The sequence below is a fragment of the Rhinoderma darwinii genome, chromosome 4 (assembly GCF_050947455.1).
Source record: "Rhinoderma darwinii isolate aRhiDar2 chromosome 4, aRhiDar2.hap1, whole genome shotgun sequence".
NCBI lineage: Eukaryota > Metazoa > Chordata > Amphibia > Anura > Rhinodermatidae > Rhinoderma > Rhinoderma darwinii.
In genome coordinates, this window is record NC_134690.1 from 322,202,659 (window position 1) to 322,227,962 (window position 25,304).

Below are 25,304 nucleotides of genomic sequence, written 5' to 3' on the forward strand. Positions count from 1 at the left end.
GAGATCCTGGCCACCAAGAAAGTAGGAGGCAGGACATTTTACTTGGTGGATTGGAGGGGATTTGGTCCAGAAGAGAGGTCTTGGGAACCAGAGGAGAACATTGATGCCCCTGTCCTCGTGAAGAAATTTATTTCCCGCTCTCGTCCCAAGAGGAGGGGGCGTAAGAGGGGGGATACTGTTACGTCCATGGCCGGGGGTCGCCGTTCTAACTCACCCCCTGACGATCCCGGCCATGGACACCTCTCTGCTCGGCGTCCTCCTCCTTCTGACAGACGCCGGCACTCTCTCCCGGGTCCTCGGGCTGTTTCCCGCAGGGCGCGCGCGCCCGCGTGTGCACGGCCTTAAAGGGCCTGTACGCGTCCAGCTGTCAAAATCAATTATCTGCCCAAATGGCTGCTGGACTATAAAATGGGGCTCTGCCCACTGGTTCCTTGTCTGAGCGTTATTGTATACCCTAGTCTGTCTTGCTAAAGGTCTCCCAGTGTTTTCCAGTTCCCAGTGTTACCCGTTCCTGCTGCCTGTACCCTGCATCCCATACTATCGTCACCTGCTGTGAAAGCCAAGTCGCATCTTCCCGCTGCATCCGCGGCGTCACCTGCTGTGAAAGCCAAGTCGTGTTCCTGCCACTGTCTACATTGCCTCAGGTACCCGTTCTGAACTATAGACATTGTTTTGTACCTTGTTGGCCAGCTGCTACCCCGCTGCGCGGTACGGCCCAGTGGGTCCACACCCCGCGCCATGAGAATCAGGTTATGGTTTTAGCGGTACGTCTTGACTGACGTCTCAGGGAACGACGACTTGAAAGTTTTTGTGCCTTCTCCTCTGGCTCCCCCATAATGGCTCCCGAGGTTCCGTTGCTTCGTTCTTCCACAGAAAACTCGGATGAACCAATGCAACTAGGGGCCTCCGTGTCTCCCCAACAACGTAGAGAGCTCCGCAGGAAGAATGGTCTCTGCTTCTACTGTGGGGATGACAAGCATCAAGTGATCAACTGTCCTAGGCGTAAGAATAAGCAGCCGGAAGAACTTCCGCGCCTAAGTGACCATCGGGGAGGTCACTTGGGCGCACAGGTATTTCCCGTAAATATGAAACCTAATAAGATTTTGTTTCCCTTTCAGGTTTCTTTTGATGGTAGGTCTGCTACCGGCAGGCAGTGCCTTCGTGGATTCAGGGTCTTCTGCTAATATTATGTCTGTGGAATTTGCTATGTCTCTAGCTATGCCATTGATTGATTTGTCTAAACCTGTCCCGGTAGTGGGTATCGACTCCACTCCACTTGCTAATGGTTATTTTACGCAGCATACACCTGTTTTTTAACTCATTGTTGGCTCCATGCATTTGGCGCAGTGCTCTGTACTGGTGATGCAGGGATTATCGTCCGATTTGGTTTTAGGCCTTCCCTGGTTGCAGATGCATAATCCCACGTTTAACTGGAATACTGGGGATCTTACCAAATGGGGTAATGAATGCATGACGTCATGTTTTTCTGTTAATTTTATTTCTCTCCCTGAGGAGGTGAACACTCTACCTGAGTTTATTCAGAACTTCGCTGATGGTTTTTCTAAAATGGCCTCCGATGTGTTACCTCCTCATAGAGAATACGATTGCGCTATCAATTTGGTACCAGGAGCTAAGCTCCCTAAGGGTAGGATATTTAATCTCTCTTGTCCCGAACGTGAAGCCATGAGAGAGTATATCCAGGAATGCCTGGACAAGGGTTACATTCGCCCCTCTACTTCTCCGGTAGGTGCTGGCTTCTTCTTCGTAGGGAATAAGGATGGTGGTCTTAGGCCGTGCATCGATTACCGAAATTTGAATAAGGTCACTGTAAGGAACCAGTATCCCCTTCCTTTGATTCCTGATCTCTTCAATCAGGTTCAGGGGGCCCAATGGTTCTCTAAGTTTGATCTTCGGGGGGCTTATAACCTTATCCGCATCAGAGAGCGGGATGAGTGGAAGACTGCGTTTAACACGCCCGAAGGTCATTTCGAATACCTCGTCATGCCCTTTGGGTTGTGTAATGCTCCCGCGGTCTTCCAGAATTTCATAAATGAGATTTTAAGAGACTACCTTGTGGTATTTCTTGTTGTGTACCTTGATGACATACTTGTGTTTTCCAAGGACTGGTCCTCCCACATTGAGCATGTCAGGAAGGTGCTCCAGGCCCTTCGGGAAAACAAACTCTTTGCTAAAACCGAAAAATGTGTGTTTGGGGTGCAGGAGATACAATTTTTGGGTCAAATCCTCACTCCTAATGAATTCCGCATGGACCCTGCCAAGGTTCAGGCTGTGGCTGAATGGGTCCAACCTGCCTCCCTGAAGGCGTTACAGTGCTTCCTGGGGTTTGCTAATTATTACAGGAGATTTATTGCTGACTTCTCGGTCATCGCTAAGCCTCTTACGGATCTTACTCGCAAAGGTGCTGTTCTCCTCCACTGGCCACCGGAGGCGGTCCAGGTTTTTGAGGTCCTTAAGAAGTGCTTTATCTCGGCCCCAGTGCTGATTCAGCCTAACCAATTGGAGCCATTCATCGTGGAGGTTGACGCCTCCGAGGTGGGAGTGGGTGCTGTCTTGTCTCAGGGTACCAGGTCCCTCACCCATCTCCGTCCCTGTGCCTACTTCTCCAGGAAGTTTTCGCCCACTGAGAGTAACTATGACATTGGCAACCGAAAACTCTTAGCCATTAAATAGGCATTTGAAGAGTGGCGCCACTTCCTGGAGGGGGCTAGGCACCAGGTAACGGACCTTACCGACCACAAGAATCTGGTTTTCCTAGAATCTGCCCGGAGGCTAAACCCGAGACAAGCTCGATGGGCGTTGTTTTTTACTAGATTCAACTTTTTGGTCACCTATAGGGCTGGGTCTAAAAATATTAAAGCTGATGCACTGTCGCATAGCTTCATGGCCAGCCCTCCTTCGGAGGAAGATCCTGCTTGTGTTTTGCCCCCAGGTATAATCATTTCCTCTGTTGATTCTGACTTAGTCTCCGAAATTGCGGCTGATCAAGGTTCAGCTCCCGGGAACCTTCCTGAGAACAAGCTGTTTGTTCCCCTGCAATTCCGGCTAAGGGTACTCAGGGAAAATCATGACTCTGCACTATCTGGTCATCCAGGGATCCTGGGTACCAAGCACCTCATTGCCAGAAACTATTGGTGGCCTGGGTTGCTTAAAGACGTTAAGGCCTACGTCGCCGCTTGTGAAATTTGTGCTAGGTCCAAGACTCCCAGGTCCCGACCAGCGGACTTACTATGTTCTTTGCCCATTCCCCAGAGACCTTGGACCCATATCTCCATGGATTTTATCACCGATCTGCCTCCATCTCAAGGCAAGTCGGTGGTGTGGCGGTGGTAGACCGCTTCAGTAAGATGTGCCACTTTGTGCCCCTCAAGAAACGAGCCAATGCTAAGACGTTAGCTACCTTGTTTGTCAAACACATCCTGCGTCTCCATGCGGTTCCTTTCAATATTGTTTCTGACAGAGGGGTACAATTTGTTTCATTCTTTTGGAGAGCTTTCTGTAAAAAGTTGGAGATTGATCTGTCTTTCTCCTCGGCCTTCCATCCTGAAACTAATGGCCAAACCGAGAGGACTAATCAGTCTCTAGAACAATATTTAAGGTGTTTTATCTCTGACTGTCAATGTGATTGGGTCTCCTTCATTTCCTTTGCCGAATTTTCCCTTAATAACCGGGTCAGTAACTCGTCAGGGGACTCCCCCTTTTTCTGTAATTTTGGGTTTAATCCACGGTTCTCTTCCGTTTCACCTGGTGGTTCCAACAATCCCGAGGTAGATGTCGTTCATCGGGAACTGTGCACATTCTGGGCCCAGGTTCCGAAGAACCTAGAGGCGTCCCAGAGCATACAAAAGACTCAGGCAGATAGAAGACGTTCTGCTAACCCCTTGTTTGTGGTCGGGGATCTGGTGTGGCTGTCTTCAAAAAAATTGCGCCTTAAAGTCCCGTCCAAAAAATGTGCTCCCCGGTATATAGTGCCGTACAAGGCCATTGAGGTCCTTAACCCTGTCTCCTTCCGACTGGAGTTACCCCCGTCTTTTCGAATACACTACATGTTTCATGCCTCCCTCCTGAAATGCTGCTCCCCGTCCTTGGCTACCTCGAGGAAACCTCCGGTCCATGTTCTCACCCCTGAAGGGGTAGAATTCGAGGTGGCCAAGATTGTGGACAGCAGGATGGTCCAAGGCTCCCTCCAGTACCTGCTCCATTGGAAAGGATACGGGCCTGAGGAGAGGACTTGGGTACCCGCCCGGGATGTTCACGCTGGGGTATTGCTCAGAAGGTTCCATCTTCGGTTCCCCAATAAGCCAGGTCCACCTAGACAGTGTCCAGTGGCCCCTCATAAAAGGGGGGGGGGGTACTGTAAAGGATCTGCTAGACACAGCTTCTGTGTCGACGCCCGTGGTTAATCAGTCTGCACCTGATCCTAGATCTGATAGAGTGACTCGATCTGCTACCACTCAGGCTGGTAGGCTCAGGAGTGGGAGAACCTATCACAGCCTGGCCTGACGGTTCTAGCTCCCGCCCTCGGTCTATTTATACCTTCATTTCCTGCTTGTCTTTGCCTGTGATTCATTCCTGTTTCCTGGCTCTGCTGCTCCTGCTATTATTATTGACCTTGCTTCATTTTGACCCTGGCTTTTCTGACTACGCTCCTGCTCTGCGTTTGGTACCTCGTACACTCCTGGTTTGACTCGGCTCGTTCACTACTCCTGTTGCTCACGGTGTTGCCGTGGGCAACTGCCCCATTTCCCTTAGCTTCTGTGTACCCTTGTCTGCCGTACACATATTGAGCGTAGGGACCGTCGCCCAGTTTTACGCCGTCGCCTAGGACGGGCCGTGCAAGTAGGCAGGGACTGAGTGGCGGGTAGATTAGGGCTCACCTGTCTGTCTTCCTACCCCGACATTATAACCTCATATTGAGTGGAGACTACAGCACAGTATACCCAGTGCCATATTTACTGTTCTGGAAAGATCTGGAACCATCTATACAGAAAAACCTCAAAATTACTGTCATACACATTTAATCTGGATTACTCATTGGGGTCTCATACACATAAAACCAAATTCATTAATTCAAAACAAAATAAAACAAAAAACAAAACTACCTGATCAGTCCCTTCACCATTCCCACCTATTTGGACTCTGCGAAAGTAATGTAGCAGAGTTCAAAACTACATATCTCAACATAATAAAGTCGGGCACTCTATCTGGGGGGCACTAGTTTAGCCCCCTGTAATACACAACAGCCTGGAACAAAAATGAGTTTCTCCTGACAAAAATACATTTTATCTTTAAAATGACTTGCAATCATTTACCTGTAAAACATCTCACATTTTAAAAAATAACATTTAGGCAGCACTATAGCACGTGCCTTATGTGTGAAAACAAAAACAAAACAATTGTAATTAGTTATTCAATTAAACAGAAAATAATATATCTGGTAATATTAATTACTGCAAACCAATAAACTATACATAAAAATAGGGAACAGTGGGGGGTACAAACATTTTCAAGACACCTTGTCTCACAATATCTGTATTTTAATTCATTTGAATTAACATCAAAACATTCCAACATTAAATCTTATCACATCATAACACATAAATATGCAGCATAACTTTTATCTTTTTGCAGACAAATCCAGCCGGGCTGTAATATTTTTCTCGCTTGGTGTAGTTACGGAGAACAGTGCATGCACAAATATAAGAAACATTCCTTTACACAGAAAAAAAGAACAGATTTTAACCCCATACACAAAATACTAAGAATTTTTTATTTTTTTTAAAATAAGAGCATACAATATACACCGTGTTCCAAATTATTATGCACATTGGATTTAAGTGTCACAAACATTTAATTATTCGTTTTTCAATTAAACTCATGGATGGTATTGTGTCTTAGGGCTCTTTGGATCATTGTAATCAATCTCAGACACCTGTGATAATTAGTTTGCCAGGTGTGCCCAATCAAAGGAAAACTACTTAAGAAGGACGTTCCACATTATTAAGCAGGCCACAGGTTTCAAGCACTATGGGAAAGAAAAAGGATCTCTCTGCTGCCGAAAAGCGTGAAATAGTGCAATACCTTGGACAAGGCATGAAAACATTGGATATTTCAAGAAAACGTAGGTGTGATCATCGTACTGTGAAAAGATTTGTGGCTGATTCAGAGCACAGACGGGTTCGTTCAGATAAAGGCATAACGAGGAAGGTTTCTGCCAGACAAATTAATAGGATTAGGAGAGCAGCTGCTAAAATGCCATTGCAAAGCAGCAAACAGGTATTTAAAGCCGCTGGTGCCTCTGGAGTCCCGCGAACCTCAAGGTGTAGGATCCTCCAGAGGTTTGCAAGTGTGCACAAAGCTATTATTCGGCCACCCCTAAACAATGCTCACAAGCAGAAGCGGTTGCAGTGGGCTCAGAAATCCATGAAGATTCATTTTCAAACCGTGTTGTTTACTGATGAGTGCCGTGCAACCCTGAATGGTCCAGATGGATGGAGTAGTGGATGGTTGGTGAATGGCCACCATGTCCCAACAAGGCTGCGACGTCAGCAAGGAGGCGGCGGAGTCATGTTTTAGGCTGGAATCATGGGAACAGAGCTGGTAGGCCCCTTTAGGGTCCCTGACGGTGTGAAAATGACCTCTGCAAAGTACGCACAGTTTATGACTGACCACTTTCTTCCGTGGTACACAAAGAAGAACCGTGCCTTCCGTAGAAAAATTATCTTCATGCATGACAATGCACCATCTCATGCTGCAAAGAATACCTCTGTGTCATTGGCTGCTATGGGCATAAAAGGAGAGCAACTCATGGTGTGGCCCCCATGTTCCCCTGACCTCAACCCTATTTAGAATCTTTGGAGCATCCTCAAGCAAAATATCTATGAGGGTGGGAGGCTGTTCACATCAAAACAGAAGCTCTGGGAGGCTATTCTGACATCCTGCAAAGATATTCAAGCAGAAATTGTCCAAATACTCACAAATTCAATGGATGCAAGAATTGTGAAGGTGATATCAAAGAAGGGGTCCTATGTTAACATGTAACTTGGCCTGTTAAGTTTTTTTTGATTGAAAGAGCTTTTGATTTCTGTAAATATGACCTCCTGGTGCTGCAAATTCAACAAATTACCATTTCAGTTATCTTTACAACCTTTAAAATGTTTTGATCTCTGTTGTGCATAATAATTTGAAACAGTGCATTTTGAGTTTTTTACTTCTAAAGAAACAAACTGTTATCATTAGGATATTTGTTCAATAAAATTCGCATTATACTCCAACGTTTGATGGCTTGAAGATTATACTGACTGTCATTTGCATCGACTATTTAGGAAAATCAGCAAAAAATAACATTTGCATAATAATTTGGAACGCGGTGCAGACCTGCTTTATTGTGGCCACTAGTTTCAAACTTCACACATGTTACATTACACACATCACACATCATACAGATGTCACATGGCACCCGTTCACATTACACTCCCCCTGTTCTGACCCACGTTAGTCACTGCAATGTACCTGGCTGCTCTGTTTTCTTCACTCTTCATCTGTATTCAAATTGTTCTTTCTCACATCAACTTACTCGTAACCACCTGTAATCACTTACTTTGCCCTTTTAACTTTCTCAACTTTCCACAAATCATTCTATCTATCACATGCAAACATCCTTCTTATGGCTGCCAGCCTCTTCAACAATTTTTTACAGTGTGTTATTTTGCCTTCACATACTTTACAATTAAAGCCCCAGCTCCTTTTGCTCATTCTACTATAATGATGGCCGGGACCCGTGCCCCAAGGCTGTCCCGCATTTTTGTCTCACTTCCTCCTGACCCCATGGTCGGAGAGCAGTAGGGTGATCTCCGGTAAATCCCCCACCTCCAGGCAAACTGGCCACGTTTGCCGACAGATATCTCAGACCAGTCTATCTCCTAGACTGTCTTACCAATACGATATCAAAAGTTGTTCCTCCAGACATTCTAGCAGTAGGATCCCCTTTCCTCTGATCCCTCACTGTATTGAACATCAAGAACAGACAAAATGCTGCCAATCAACAATTGCAAGAGCAAATTCTTCAACACAATCGACATTCATGAACCTCCATTGAATCAAACAGGAGTTGGTCACATTCATTTCAAACATCTACAAACCTCTCACTGCTGGGGTATAGCTTTTGGTTCATACAGTAGGACCCTTACACACAGTATTACAAGATGGCGGTGTGTGCTAAAAGTGTATCAATGATTATTCAAAACAATATTCAAAGTTTTCCCTGTTGCACTGGATTCTCCATTATCAGGACTTAACCATTGAAGCCCTTGTGGTACTACAGGATATTACTCACAAATATCCAACTTTTCTCTCACCTACAAACAGTCAGTACCTCCCAACTATAATCCCAGACAAACGGGTAACAGAACAACTATTAATCCTCAACAATTTTACACAACTAAATAACAAATGACACACTACAACAGAGCAGCAAGCACAAGTTTTTTTTCCTCACTGTCCAGACTACAATCTTTTCATTTTAAAAACTTCACATGTGAGTTACAACTTCTCTCCGCCATGCACTACGTCATTCCAAAGGGGGGGGGAGGTCTTACACTTCTCACAATTTTTTCTGGTTAACAATGTAATCGATGGCAAAAATTCTCTCATGTCTTTCATATCAACAGCTTAAGCTCACGTACGCACATGCAATCTTTCATCACACTAAAAGTTTCAACATACCTTTTTGGATCCATCTTTCATCCCACTGCTGGATATTGTGCCACGTCCAGAAGATGTGACGTCATGACAGCTAAATTCCAAGGCTTACGCAATATATGTGTGAATGGTGTAAGAATAAGCTCCTTACCTACCGCGGGTTTTTTGTAATTCACAAATGCAAAGCCACACCTCTCTAGCGACAGCTATCAGACGAGCAATCTCCCGGGTTTTTTCGGCACCATTACTGTCGTGGAAGTCAATGGCTCAAAATATATTAGACTGAAATTTAGACGAGTCCAATAGACTCTCAGGCCAGGCACTTTATCCAGCATCATAATCAGGATATTTCATACCGATATATATATCGAGAGAGGAGAAGAAAACACACAGACGCTGCTGATATGCTCAAAATACTCCTCTGGAGGTTTATTTCCAAACTCAAACTATAATACTATCATTCAGAAGGGGTGTAGGCTTGAGGTTAACCAATCAGAGACAATGTGACAATAATTCTTATTCAACCAATTACAGACATACGATACATTCCAGATACATCATTATAATTCTTCACACATCAGGTTTGCAGGTGGCCTTATCTCTCTTGGCTAGAATGTTCCTGTAAGATGGGGGAGGCATTCCCACAAGCATATTTGCCACCCGCCCATCTCACTCCCTGTGCCTTTTTTGCAAGCTTCGCAAGGTCAAAGATTAAACATACGAAATCAACATTACTGGCGTTAAAGGAACAATGTCTTTCTTATTCACTACAAAAGAACCAAGATGGGAACTCCAGTCAAGATGGCTGCTGCACGAAACGAAATCATTTAAACATTATTATAATCACATTCACATAATACATATCTTAGTAATTCGGCATCCTGCTTGATAATTCATAATGTAATTTCATACAGAGAATATAAGCAAATAAACCATCCTTCACAAACCGGAGCTAGCTCCGATTCCTGCCATTAACCCCTTTGATGCAGCGATCCAATGCGATCGCTGCATCTTAGTGGTTTGTAGCAAATTGGCAGCCTGCCATGCGATGGCAAGGATGCCGACTGCTACTATGGCAACAGGAGGCCTAACAATGACCTCCTGTCTGCTATTATGGAAGCCGATTAGGCCCCGACCGGAGCCTGATAGGCTTGCTGTCAGTGAACAACTGACAGTTCTAATACATTGCACTACATAGGTAGTGCAATGTATTAGAACATCAAACAGTTGGACCTTCAAGTCCCATAGTAGGACTAAATAAAAGTATAAAATAAGTAAATATAAAAGTTTCAAGTAATAACATAAAACATGATCGCCTTCTTTCCCTTATCAAGTCATTTATTATTGAAAAAACAATAATAAAACCATACATATTTGGTATCTCCGCATTCATAACGACCCGAACTATAAAAATATTATATTTGTCCCACGCAGTGAACGCCGTAAAAAAACAAACTAAAAAATAATGCCAGTACTGCTGTTTTTTTGGTCGCTTTGTCTTCCAAAAATTGAAATAAAAAGTGATCAAAAAGTCGCATGTAACCAAAAATTGTACCTATAAAAACTATAGCTCGTCTCATACCAAGCTTTCATACAGCTCCATCGACGAAAAAATTTAAAAGTTATGGCTCCTAAAACTTGGTGACAGAAAAAATACACTCTTTGTACAAAAGTAATTTTATTGTGCAAAAAGTTGTAAAAATTTGGTATCGTACTGACCCGCAGAATAAAGTTAACATGTAATTTATGACGCGTGGTGAACTTTGTATAAAAAAACGATGCCAGAATTGCTGTTTTTTGATCACCTTGCCTCACAAAAAAAAAGGATAACAAGTGATCAAAAAGTCACATGCACGCCAAAATGGTACCAATAAAAACTACAGCTCGTCCCGCAAAAAAACAGCCCTCATACCACTACGTCTATGAAAAAATAAGTTATGGATCCAATAAGTCAGGAAAGAAAAATATGCGGTTGTGCAGGCCCGAGGGGAACGTTTCTTCTGTTTCAAGTGACGATTTATAAAGGCCCTAAGATTAGGGAACCAGGAAGGGTAGGGCCCAAATATATCTGCTGGAAGCGAGGGTGCCCGCATTATACCAGGACAACACTTCCCAGCTAAATTCCCCAAACTGCAAAGGTGCGGAGTGTGGACCAAATGGGAGATAAGTAAGGACACCATTTATCAGTGCGACACCGGCCTGTGCAGAAAGGATTGCTTCACAGCGTAACAAATATTTATGGATTATTTTATTGTTTACCCCATTATTATACCACCTGACTATTCCCCTGATGTACTCTGCACATCTTACATATGCCCCACATTATAAACTAAAATACCAGTAAAACTCCAAACAAAACTACTACCAAGCAACATCCACGCTCCAAAAGCCAAATCTCGCTCCCTCCCTTCTGAGCCCTACAGTGTGCCCAAACAGCAGTTTACTTCCACATATGTGGCCTCGCCATACCCGGGAGAACCCTTTTAACAATTTTTGGGGTGTGTGTCTCCAGTGGCATTAGCTGGGCACAACTTATTTCCGACTGAAATGGCCTATCTAGGGAAAAATTTAAATAGTTACTTTGCACCATCCGCAGCGCAATCACTTATGGAAAAGACCTGCGGGGTGAAAATGCTCACCACACCCCTTAATAAATGCCTTGAGGTGTGTAGTTTCCAAAATGGGGTCACTTATCAGCGGTTTCTTTTATTATTTCACATTGTGAACCAATACTGTGTAAGTTGCCAAATTAGGCCTCAGTTTCGCATGGTACTCCCTCACTCCTGAGCCCTGTCGATAGTTCAGGCAAAAGATTAGGGCCTCATGTAGGGTGAATCTAAAACCGGGAAACACAGCATAATAATTAGAGAGCTGTCTTGTTATGGTGGCACGAGCTGGGCACCACATATTTGCATATCTATGGAAAAAAATCTCATTTTCACTCTGCAACATCGAGTAGCACACTAATTTCTGCAAAACACCTGCAGGGTTAACATGCTCACTATACCCCTAGCTGAATACCTTGAGGGGTGTAGTTTCCAAAATGAGGTCACTTGTGGGGGGTTTCCACTGCTTTGGTCACACAGGGGCTTTAAAAATGCGACATAGCAACGAGAAACCAATACAGCAAAATCTGTACTCCAAAAGCCAAATGGCACTCCTTCCCTTCTGAGCCCTAATGTGTGCCAAAACAGCAGTTTATGACCACATATGGGGTACTGCCGTAAACAGGAGAAATTGCTTTACAAAGGTTGTGGTTCTTTTTTTCCTTTATTTGTTGAGAAAATGAATTTTGAGCTAAAGCTACGACCTAATAAAATCTATGAAACATCTGTGGGGTCAAAATGCTCACTGCACCCTTAGATGAAGTCTTCAAGGGGTGTAGTTTCGTGAATGGAGTCACTTTTGGGGATTTCCCCCGTACTGGTACCTTAGGGGCTTTGCAAATGCGACATGGTGCAGAGAAACTAATCCAGCAAAATCTGTGCTCCAAAAGCCAAATGGCGCTCCTTCTCTTTTGATCCTTGCCGTGTGCCCAAACAGCAGTTTATGACCACATATGGGGTATTGCCGTACTCCAGAGAAGTTGCTTTACAAATGTTGGGGTGCTTTTTTAACTTTATTTGTTTTGAAAATGAAAAATTTTGAGCTAAAGCTACATCTTATTGAAGAAAAAGGATTGGTTTTATTTTCACTGCCCAATTCTAATAAAATCTATAAAACCCCTGTGGGTTCAAAATGCTCACTACACCTGTACATGAATTCCTCAAGGGGTGTAGTTTCCAAAATTGGGTCACTTGTGTGAGGTTTCCACTGTTTTGTCCCTTCGGGGGCTTTGCAAATGCGACATGGCCTCCGCAAACCATTCCTGCTAAATTTGAGCTCCAAAAGCCAAATGGCGCTCTTTCCCTTCTAAGCCCTGCCGTGTGTTCAAACAACCATTTAGGACCACATGTGGGGTATTATTTTAATCGGGAGAAATTTCTTTACAAATGTGGCAGTGCTTTTTCTCCTTTAGTCCTTGTGGAAATGAGAAAACATTAGCTAAACCTACATTTTCTTTGAAAGAATGTAGATTTTAATTTTCACGGCCTAATTCCAATAATTTCTGTGGGTTCTGCAATAAACATGTGTGGTCAAAATGCTCGCTATACCCCTAGACAATTTCCTTGGGGGGTCTATTTTCCCAAATGGGGTCACTTTTGGGGAATTTCCACTGTTTTGGCACCGCAAGAGCCCTTCAAACCTTTTCTATTAAAAAGGAGGCCCCAAAATCCTCTAGGTGCTCCTTTGCTTCTGAGGCCGGTGCTTCAGTCCATTTTCACACTAGGGCCACATGTGGGATATTTCTTAAAACAGCAGGGGTAAAACCTTCTGTGTTACAAAAAAATGGATTAAAAATGAATTTCTGCAAAAAAAAGGGAAATTTGTAAATTTCACCTCTAATTTGCTTTGATTCCTGTGAAATGTCTAAAGGGTTAAGAAACTTTCTAAATGCTGTTTTGAATACTTTGAGGGGTGAAGTTTTTAAAATGGGGTGACTTATTAGTGGTTTCTAATATATAAGGCCCTCAAAGCCGCTTCACAACTGAACTGGCCCCTGTAAAAATAGCCTTTTGAAATTTTCTTGAAAATGTGAGAAATTGCTGCTAAAGTTCTAAGCCTTGTGACGTCATAGAAAAATAAAACGATATTCAAAAAACAATGCCGATCTAAAGTAGACATATGGGGGATGTTAATTAGCAACAATTTTGTGTGGTATAACTGCCTGTCTTACAAGCAGATACATTTACATTTTGAATGCTAATATTTGGAATTTTTCGCTACATTTTGGTGTTTTTCACAATTAAATACTGAATGTATCAAGCAAATTTTGTCAGTAACATAAAGTCCAATGTGTCACGAGAAAACTATCTCAGAATCGCTTGGATAGGTAAAAGCGTTCCGAAGTTATTACCACATAAATGGAAACATGTCAGATTTGAAAAATAATGCTGTCAGGAAGGTCAAAAGTGGCCAAAGCGGGAAGGGGTTAATAAATACTGTAACTTTTCATGTGTCAACATATTTCTGTCTCATAGACTGCACATCTGAAGTCTAGGCTACAGAATTTTAGGCACAAAGACTGCCGGCACTCACCACTAGAGGGAGCCTGCTACATATCTATTTATATAAATCTGTATGCATTGTGCTGATTGTAGGCAACAAGAAATGTGTCAAGTACAGCTGTGAGTAGAAGCCGGAGACGAAAGAGCTCTGTTGAAACAGCACAAAGCTTTGGAACTCCTCTGGCACTGAAAGGGTGCGCTCTTCTGTCACTGTCGGGGAGGGCGCTCTGTTTGGAATGTTTTTTTTCAAAAGGCTCTTTGGCATTAGACACTGCTGGCATTCATTGAGGGCACTCTGGTAACACTGTTTACTGCGCAATGAGTAGTACAATTGCTTATGGGGCACTCTGATTGGCTGTCATCGTGGAGAAGCAGCCTGTACATGTGGTATGCGGAGCTCATTGAAAATGGTCAAATACAGGAGAGAATTGCATGCCATTTTACACATAGTCCTGGCAAAAACAATGGCACAGTTGTGTCTAGATTAGTCACATTTGTGACTGTGTCGTTTCTCTCGCTGTTCCGTACAGAACACTAAACCCGCAGGTTCCATGACACTTCCCTCACATATGGGGAATAGTAAACACGACGGATGAGTGACGTGATGCCAGAAACAAAAATGGCCACCCGCGCGGCCGCCTCCTGCGTCACGTGAAAGTGGCTCCTCCCACATTCCCCTTCATTCAAGGCTTAGATCGCGCAAGGACGTCAAGAACGATGCCTCCACTATAAACACCGACAGGGACGTGTGTGAACAGGAGATACCGAAGGAGGCGGGGAGTACACCGGTATCCGGGAAAAACAGGGCTGTGTCGTGTCCGGCCAGTACACCGAGTAATAGGGTACAAGTGGGGGTAACGGGAGCGTCCCCCTCCAGCACACACAGCCCGGGACCACCAGCACGGACATGGCTGCTCCGCTGGCACAGTTTGACGAGGACTGGCAGGACTTTTACGAGTTCCGACCTCCGTCCTTTTCTCCCGAGACGAAGAACCGCCTGGATAAGGTGAACTTTAACTCCCCCGGTCCATCCCCCGGAGCTGATACCCCCGGAGGCGGCCTGAACTCATTCGAGGATCTAACCGAGCTGGACAACAACTTCTCAGTGGACATCATGGGAGGGTTCAAGTCCATGGAGGATCTGGTGAACGACTTTGACGAGAAGCTCACAGTGTGTTTCCGCAACTACAGCACTGACACCGGCCACATAGCCCCGGTCCGGCCCATCACTGAGGAAGGCGTCATGAAGGATGATGAGTGAGTGTGCCCGGGGTAGGGTGGCACAAAAGTATACACAGACTGCCAGCAAAACTTGTACCCATGTGTGCAGAGGTCAACTCTACCTAGTGACCAGGAATAGTGATAAATCCTAGTGTTATACTGTCATAGAGGAGGAATAGTGATAAATCCTAGTGTTATACTGTCATAGAGGAGGAATAGTGATAAATCATAGTGTTATACTGTCATAGAGGAGGAATAGTGATAAATCCTAGTGTTATACTGTCATAGAGGAGGAATAGTGATAAATCCTAGTGTTATACTGCCATAGAGGAGGAATAGTGATAAATCCTAGTGTTATACTGCCATAGAGGAGGAATAGTGATAAATCCTAGTGCTATACTGTCATAGAGGAATAGTGATAAATCCTAGTGTTATACTGTCATAGAGGAGGAATAGTGATAAATCCTAGTGTTATACTGCCATAGAGGGGGAATAGTGATAAATCCTAGTGTTATACTGTCATAGAGAAATAGTGATAAATCCTAGTGTTATACTGCCATAGAGGGGGAATAGTGATAAATCCTAGTGTTATACTGTCATAGAGGAGGAATGGTGATAAATCCTAGTGTTATACTGTCATAGAAGGGGAATAGTGATAAATCCTAGTGTTATACTGTCACAGAAGAGGAATAGTGATAAATCCTAGTGTTATACTGTCACAGAAGAGGAATAGTGATAAATCCTAGTGTTATACTGTCATAGAGGAGGAATAGTGATAAATCCTAGTGTTATACTGTCACAGAGGAGGAATAGTGATAAATCATAGTATTATACAGTCATAGAGGAGGAATAGTGATAAATCCTAGTGTTATACTGTCATAGAAGGGGAATAGTGATAAATCCTAGTGTTATACTGTCACAGAAGAGGAATAGTGATAAATCCTAGTGTTATACTGTCACAGAAGAGGAATAGTGATAAATCCTAGTGTTATACTGTCATAGAGGAGGAATAGTGATAAATCCTAGTGTTATACTGTCACAGAGGAGGAATAGTGATAAATCATAGTATTATACAGTCATAGAGGAGGAATAGTGATAAATCCTAGTGTTATACTGTCATAGAGGAGGAATAGTGATAAATCCTAGTGTTATACTGTCATAGAAGGGGAATAGTGATACATCCTAGTGTTATACTGTCATAGAGGAGGAATGGTGATATATCCTAGTGTTATACTGGTGAGCTGGAGGTTTCCTCCTTTCTTTACTATGATAAATCCTAGTGTTATACTGTCATAGAGGAGGAATAGTGATAAATCCTAGTGTTATACTGTCATAGAGGAGGAATAGTGATAAATCCTAGTGTTATACTGTCATAGAGGAGGAATAGTGATAAATCCTAGTGTTATACTATCATAGAGGAGGAATAGTGATAAATCCTAGTGTTATACTGCCATAGAGGAGGAATAGTGATAAATCCTAGTGTTATACTGCCATAGAGGAGGAATAGTGATAAATCCTAGTGTTATACTGTCATAGAGGAGGAATAGTGATAAATCCTAGTGTTATACTGTCATAGAGGAGGAATAGTGATAAATCCTAGTGTTATACTGTCATAGAGGAGGAATAGTGATAAATCCTAGTGTTATACTGTCATAGAGGAGGAATAGTGATAAATCCTAGTGTTATACTGTCATAGAGGAGGAATAGTGATAAATCCTAGTGTTATACTGCCATAGAGGGGGAATGGTGATAAATCCTAGTGTTATACTGTCATAGAGGAGGAATGGTGATAAATCCTAGTGTTATACTGTCATAGAAGGGGAATAGTGATAAATCCTAGTGTTATACTGTCACAGAGGAGGAATAGTGATATATCCTAGTGTTATACTGCCATAGAGGAGGAATAGTGATAAATCCTAGTGCTATACTGTCATAGAGGAATAGTGATAAATCCTAGTGTTATACTGTCATAGAGGAGGAATAGTGATAAATCCTAGTGTTATACTGCCATAGAGGAGGAATAGTGATAAATCCTAGTGCTATACTGTCATAGAGGAATAGTGATAAATCCTAGTGTTATACTGTCAGAGGAGGAATAGTGATAAATCCTAGTGTTATACTGCCATAGAGGGGGAATAGTGATAAATCCTAGTGTTATACTGTCATAGAGAAATAGTGATAAATCCTAGTGTTATACTGCCATAGAGGGGGAATAGTGATAAATCCTAGTGTTATACTGTCATAGAGGAGGAATGGTGATAAATCCTAGTGTTATACTGTCATAGAAGGGGAATGGTGATAAATCCTAGTGTTATACTGTCACAGAAGAGGAATAGTGATAAATCCTAGTGTTATACTGTCATAGAGGAGGAATAGTGATAAATCCTAGTGTTATACTGTCACAGAGGAGGAATAGTGATAAATCATAGTATTATACAGTCATAGAGGAGGAATAGTGATAAATCCTAGTGTTATACTGTCATAGAGGAGGAATAGTGATAAATCCTAGTGTTATACTGTCATAGAAGGGGAATAGTGATACATCCTAGTGTTATACTGTCATAGAGGAGGAATAGTGATATATCCTAGTGTTATACTGGTGAGCTGGAGGTTTCCTCCTTTCTTTACTATGATAAATCCTAGTGTTATACTGTCATAGAGGAGGAATAGTGATAAATCCTAGTGTTATACTGTCATAGAGGAGGAATAGTGATAAATCCTAGTGTTATACTGTCATAGAGGAGGAATAGTGATAAATCCTAGTGTTATACTGTCATAGAAGGGGAATAGTGATACATCCTAGTGTTATACTGTCATAGAGGAGGAATGGTGATATATCCTAGTGTTATACTGGTGAGCTGGAGGTTTCCTCCTTTCTTTACTATGATAAATCCTAGTGTTATACTGTCATAGAGGAGGAATAGTGATAAATCCTAGTGTTATACTGTCATAGAGGAGGAATAGTGATAAATCCTAGTGTTATACTGTCATAGAGGAGGAATAGTGATAAATCCTAGTGTTATACTGTCATAGAGGAGGAATAGTGATAAATCCTAGTGTTATACTGCCATAGAGGAGGAATAGTGATAAATCCTAGTGTTATACTGCCATAGAGGAGGAATAGTGATAAATCCTAGTGTTATACTGTCATAGAGGAGGAATAGTGATAAATCCTAGTGTTATACTGTCATAGAGGAGGAATAGTGATAAATCCTAGTGTTATACTGTCATAGAGGAGGAATAGTGATAAATCCTAGTGTTATACTGTCATAGAGGAGGAATAGTGATAAATCCTAGTGTTCTACTGTCATAGAGGAGGAATAGTGATAAATCCTAGTGTTATACTGCCATAGAGGGGGAATAGTGATAAATCCTAGTGTTATACTGTCATAGAGGAGGAATGGTGATAAATCCTAGTGTTATACTGTCATAGAAGGGGAATAGTGATAAATCCTAGTGTTATACTGTCACAGAGGAGGAATAGTGATATATCCTAGTGTTATACTGTCACAGAGGAGGAATAGTGATAAATCCTAGTGTTATACTGTCATAGAGGAGGAATAGTGATAAATCATAGTGTTATACTGCCATAGAGGAGGAATAGTGATAAATCATAGTGTTATACTGTCACAGAGGAGGAATAGTGATAAATCATAGTGTTATACTGTCATAGAGGAGGAATAGTGATAAATCCTAGTGTTATACTGTCACAGAGGAGGAATAGTGATAAATCCTAGTATATACTGCCATAGAGGGGGAATAGTGATAAATCCTAGTGTTTTACTGTCATAGAGGAGGAATAGTGATAAAATCATAGTGTTATACTGTCATAGAGGGGGAATAGTGATAAATCAGTATTATACTGTCATAGAGGAGGAATAGTGATAAATCCTAGTGTTATACTGCCATAGAGGGGGCATAGTGATAAATCCTAGTGTTATACTGTCAGAGGAGGAATAGTGATAAATCCTAGTGTTATACTGTCATAGAGGAGGAATAGTGATAAATCCTAGTGTTATACTGTCAGAGGAGGAATAGTGATAAATCCTAGTATATACTGCCATAGAGGGGGAATAGTGATAAATCATAGTAGTATACTGTCACAGAGGAGGAATAGTGAAAAATCATAGTGTTATACTGTCGTAGAGGGGAATAGTGATAAATCAGTATTATACTGTCATAGAGGAGGAATAGTGATAAATCCTAGTGTTATACTGTCATAGAGGAGGAATAGTGATAAATCCTAGTGTTATACTGTCATAGAAGGGGAATAGTGATACATCCTAGTGTTATACTGTCATAGAGGAGGAATAGTGATAAATCCTAGTGTTATACTGTCATAGAGGAGGAATAGTGATAAATCCTAGTGTTATACTGCCATAGAGGAGGAATAGTGATAAATCCTAGTGTTATACTGTCATAGAGGAGGAATAGTGATAAATCCTAGTGTTATACTGTCATAGAGGAGGAATAGTGATAAATCCTAGTGTTATACTGTCATAGAGGAGGAATAGTGATAAATCCTAGTGTTATACTGTCATAGAGGAGGAATAGTGATAAATCCTAGTGTTATACTGCCATAGAGGGGGAATAGTGATAAATCCTAGTGTTATACTGTCATAGAGGAGGAATGGTGATAAATCCTAGTGTTATACTGTCACAGAGGAGGAATAGTGATATATCCTAGTGTTATACTGTCACAGAGGAGGAATAGTGATAAATCCTAGTATTATACTGTCATAGAGGAGGAATAGTGATAAATCATAGTGTTATACTGCCATAGAGGAGGAATAGTGATAAATCATAGTGTTATACTGTCACAGAGGAGGAATAGTGATAAATCATAGTGTTATACTGTCATAGAGGAGGAATAGTGATAAATCCTAGTGTTATACTGTCACAGAGGAGGAATAGTGATAAATCATAGTATTATACAGTCATAGAGGAGGAATAGTGATAAATCCTAGTGTTATACTGTCAGAGGAGGAATAGTGATAAATCCTAGTGTTATACTGTCATAGAGGAGGAATAGTGATAAATCCTAGTATATACTGCCATAGAGGGGGAATAGTGATAAATCATAGTAGTATACTGTCACAGAGGAGGAATAGTGAAAAATCATAGTGTTATACTGTCGTAGAGGGGAATAGTGATAAATCTGAGCGTTATACTGTCATAGAGGAGGAATAGTGATAGATCATAGTGTTATACTGTCAGAGGAGGAATAGTGACTAGTGATAAATCCTAGTGTTATACTGTCATAGAGGAGGAATAGTGATAAATCCTAGTGTTATACTGTCATAGAGGAGGAATAGTGATAAATCATAGTGTTCTACTGTCATAGAGGAGGAATAGTGATAAATCATAGTGTTCTACTGTCATAGAGGAGGAATAGTGATAAATCCTAGTGTTATACTGTCATAGAGGAGGAATAGTGATAAATCCTAGTCTAATACTGTCAGAGGAGGAATAGTGATAAATCAGTGTTCTACTGTCATAGAGGAGGAATAGTGATAAATCCTAGTGTTATACTGTCATAGAGGAGGAATAGTGATAAATCATAGTGTTCTACTGTCATAGAGGGGGAATAGTGATAAATCCTAGTGTTATACTGTCATAGAGGAGGAATAGTGATAAATCCTAGTGTTATACTGCCATAGAGGAGAAGAGTCGGATACCCACATATCTAGTATTGATAGACGATTCTAAGCCCTTCAACCCTTTTGAAAATCGTTTTACAGTCAGTGAATAGGAACATGCTTGTTTACATCTGGACAAAAAAAATCCTACAAACCTATTGCTTCTCATTGCTGAACTGTGTGTGAATAACTTAACTGGGTGTTACTAGTTGGGGGTGTGTCTACAGTTTGTCCAGTGGGGACAGTGAGACTGTGTAGGGACACGCCAATTTGACAAGGCAATGGTAACACCCAGTTGCATATCTTTTCCTAAAATTCCAGGACGTGTAACAGAGGGATGACACAATGCAGAGTTCTAAGGAAAAGATTCTTCACAGTTGTTATTTCATGGGGAATACAAGTATTTACTATAAGAGAAATGTCAAGAGAGCTGGAAGGTCCTCTTTAGGGTTAGTTCATATTGGTCGCGTATGCTGCGGAAAAGTCTGTAGTGTGTACGACCCAGAACAATTAGGGAAATCCGGCCAAATTTTCGCACTAAAGGGTGCGTATATTCGGACGTTTTTTCCGCTGCTGAGAACATCTGCCATACAAAAAAAGCCCTATGCTTACCTCTCCGGGAGTTGCCATAGCAACGCGTCCCTGCTGCTCTATGTCCAGGCAGTCTCCTGTGATGGCACCACATCACATGTGACCACTGCAGCCTGTGATTGACCAATTTACATTTATTAAAAATGTTGTTTGCTTTTTGCACTACAGCGTCTATGTACAGTGAAGGAAATAAGTATTTGATCCCTTGCTGATTTTGTAAGTTTGCCCACTGTCAAAGACATGAACAGTCTAGAATTTTTAGGCTAGGTTAATTTTACCAGTGAGAGATAGATTATATAAAAAAATACAGAAAATCACATAGTCAAAATTATATATATTTATTTGCATTGTGCACAGAGAAATAAGTATTTGATCCCTTTGGCAAACAAGACTTAATACTTGGTGGCAAAACCCTTGTTGGCAAGCACAGCAGTCAGACGTTTTTTTGTAGTTGATGATGAGGTTTGCACACATGTTAGATGGAATTTTGGCCCACTCCTCTTTGCAGATCATCTGTAAATCATTAAGGTTTCGAGGCTGTCGCTTGGCAACTCGGATCTTCAGCTCCCCCCATAAGTTTTCGATGGTATTAAGGTCTGGAGACTGGCTAGACCACTCCATGACCTTAATGTGCTTCTTTTTGAGCCACTCCTTTGTTGCCTTGGCTATATGTTTCGGGTCATTGTTGTGCTGGAAGACCCAGCCACGAGCCATTTTTAATGTCCTGGTGGAGGGAAGGAGGTTGTCACTCAGGATTTGATGGTACATGGCTCCATCCATTCTCCCATTGATGCGGTGAAGTAGTCCTGTGCCCTTAGCAGAGAAACACCCCCAAAACATAATGTTTCCACCTCCATGCTTGACAGTGGGGACGGTGTTTTTTGGGTCATAGGCAGCATTTCTCTTCCTCCAAACACGGCGAGTTGAGTTAATGCCAAGGAGCTCAATTTTAGTCTCATCTGACCACAGCACCTTCTCCCAATCACTCTCAGAATCATCCAGATGTTCATTTGCAAACTTCAGACGGGCCTGTACATGTGCCTTCTTGAGCAGGGGGACCTTGTGGGCACTGCAGGATTTTAATCCATTATGGCGTAATGTGTTACCAATGGTTTTCTTGATGACTGTGGTCCCAGCTGCCTTGAGATCATTAACAAGTTCCCCCCGTGTAGTTTTCGGCTGAGCTCTCACCTTCGTCAGGATCAAGGATACCCCACGAGGTGAGATTTTGCATGGAGCCCCAGATCGATGTTGATTGACAGTCATTTTGTATGTCTTCCATTTTCTTACTATTGCACCAACAGTTGTCTCCTTCTCACCCAGCGTCTTACTTATGGTTTTGTAGCCCATTCCAGCCTTGTGCAGGTCTATGATCTTGTCCCTGACATCCTTAGAAAGCTCTTTGGACTTGCCCATGTTGTAGAGGTTAGAGTCAGACTGATTGAGTCTGTGGACAGGAGTCTTTTATACAGGTGACCATGTAAGAGCTGTCTATAATGCAGGCACCAAGTTGATTTGGAGCGTGTAACTGGTCTGGAGGAGGCTGAACTCTTAATGGTTGGTAGGGGATCAAATACTTATTTCTCTGTGCACAATGCAAATAAATATATATAATTTTGACTATGTGATTTTCTGTTTTTTTTTAATATAATCTATCTCTCACTGGTAAAATTAACCTAGCCTAAAAATTCTAGACTGTTCATGACTTTGACAGTGGGCAAACTTACAAAATCAGCAAGGGATCAAATACTTATTTCCTTCACTGTATGCGCTATACATAGAAGCTGCATAGCGCCACTTTAACCCGTCAGTGACCGCCAATACCCCTTTTCACGGCGGCCACTAATGGGCTTTTTTCTGATACATACGCCTTTTCACGACACTGCATCAGAATAAATAAACCGAGCAGGGAGCCGTTAAATCTCCCTGCCCTCTGCTAAGGGCTGGGGGCATCCCAGCTTGAACTGGTGAGATCGATATAAGTATCGATCTCACCTGTTTAACCCCTCAGATGCGGCGCTCAATAGCGAGCGCTGCATTTGAGTTGTTTTAGAGAGAGGGAGCTCCCTCTCTCGCCTGCTGACACCCGATCGCCGAGTGTCTGTGTCTCTGATGGCAGCCGGGGGCCTAATAAAGGCCCCCAGGTCTGCCTGTAGTGAATTCCTGCTAGGTCATGCCAGACGCATGGCCTAGCAGATGCCTGTCCGTTTTAAACGGACAGGCAGTAAAACACTTATACCCATGTGTGCAGAGGTCAGCTCTACCTAGTGACCAGGAATAGTGATATACTGTCACAGAGGAGGAATAGTGATAAATCCTAGTGTTATACTGCCATAGAGGATGAATAGTGATAAATCCTAGTGTTATACTGTCATAGAGGAGGAATAGTGATAAATCCTAGTGTTATACTGTCATAGAGGAGGAATAGTGATAAATCCTAGTGTTCTACTGCCATAGAGGGGGAATAGTGATAAATCCTAGTGTTATACTGTCATAGAGGAGGAATAGTGATAAAATCATAGTGTTATACTGTCATAGAGGAATAGTGATAAATCCTAGTGTTATACTTCCATTGAGGAGGAATAGTGATAAATCCTAGTGTTATACTGTCATAGAGGAGGAATAGTGATAAATCAGTGTTATACTGTCACAGAGGGGGATTAGTGATAAATCATAGTGTTTTACTGTCATAGAGGAGGAATAGTGATAAAATCATAGTGTTATACTGTCATAGAGGGGGAATAGTGATAAATCAGTATTATACTGTCACAGAGGGGGATTAGTGATAAATCATAGTGTTATACTGTCATAGAGGAGGAATAGTGATAAAATCATAGTGTTATACTGTCATAGAGGAGGAATAGTGATAAATCCTAGTGTTATACTGTCATAGAGGAGGAATAGTGATAAATCCTAGTGTTATACTGTCCTAGAGGAGGAATAGTAATAAATCCTAGTGTTATAATGTCATAGAGGAGGAATAGTGATAAATCCTAGTGTTATACTGTCATAGAGGAGGAATAGTGATAAATCCTAGTGTTATACTGTCATAGAGGAGGAATAGTGATAAATCCTAGTGTTATACTGTCATAGAGGAGGAATAGTGATAAATCCTAGTGTTATACTGTCATAGAGGAGGAATAGTGATAAATCCTAGTGTTATACTGTCACAGAGGAGGAATAGTGATAAATCCTAGTGTTATACTGTCATAGAGGAGGAATAGTGATAAATCAGTGTTCTACTGTCATAGAGGAGGAATAGTGATAAATCCTAGTGTTATACTGTCACAGAGGAGGAATAGTGATAAATCCTAGTGTTATACTGTCATAGAGGAGGAATAGTGATAAATCCTAGTGTTATACTGTCATAGAGGAGGAATAGTGATAAATCCTAGTGTTCTACTGTCATAGAGGAGGAATAGTGATAAATCCTAGTGTTATACTGCCATAATTTTAGTAACTAGGGAGGGCAACCTGTAAAACACGCTGTGGAGGGAGAGGGAATAGCAGGTCCCACTACCAACCTACCCACCATTCCATAAAATCCAGCCCAAAAAATAAATCAAAGGCCTCAGCATAAAAAGATTTGCTGAGACAACCAATCTCATCTGGATTTATTCCTCTCACCCAGATTTGCAACCTAGGTGAGAAAGACACTCCCTCGGGTATAGTGAGAAGTGTTCGTTTTGTTTTAGGTGTTTTTTTTACAAATTTTAAATGATCACATTTTAAATGGGGCTGGTCAGTAAAAAAATGGTCATGGCCAATATGGGAGACAGAAAAGGTGAATGAAGAATAAATAAATAAAAAATCCAAGGAGGTATGGTATATTATGACACATTGTTTCATGCACAGGCCGGTATTTGTGGGACACGTCTCACAATGGTATGTGGTGTCCTTACGAATTCCTCACTTGGTGCACATTCGGTATTTTTTTGGGGGCTTCTGTTTTTTTTTTTAGTGGGGGGGGGGGGATTTGTGCAGACTCAGTCACTCGAAGATGAAAGCACGAACTGTGCATCACCTT

General features: G+C 42.0%; 1 protein-coding gene across 2 annotated transcripts in view; it reads left to right on the forward strand.

Annotated features, from left to right (window-relative positions):
* Nucleotides 1-14,199: 14,199 nt before the first annotated feature.
* FEZ2 (fasciculation and elongation protein zeta 2) overlaps nt 14,200-25,304 on the forward strand; it is a 100,365-nt gene continuing 89,260 nt past the window's right edge. The window contains exon 1 of one of the 2 annotated variants that reach the window (XM_075862779.1): nt 14,200-15,083. In XM_075862779.1, coding sequence (XP_075718894.1) covers nt 14,734-15,083 — 350 coding nt within the window. In that variant the 5' untranslated portion in view covers nt 14,200-14,733. The remainder of the gene's footprint in view (nt 15,084-25,304) is intronic. The other variant, XM_075862778.1, reaches the window with a different exon arrangement.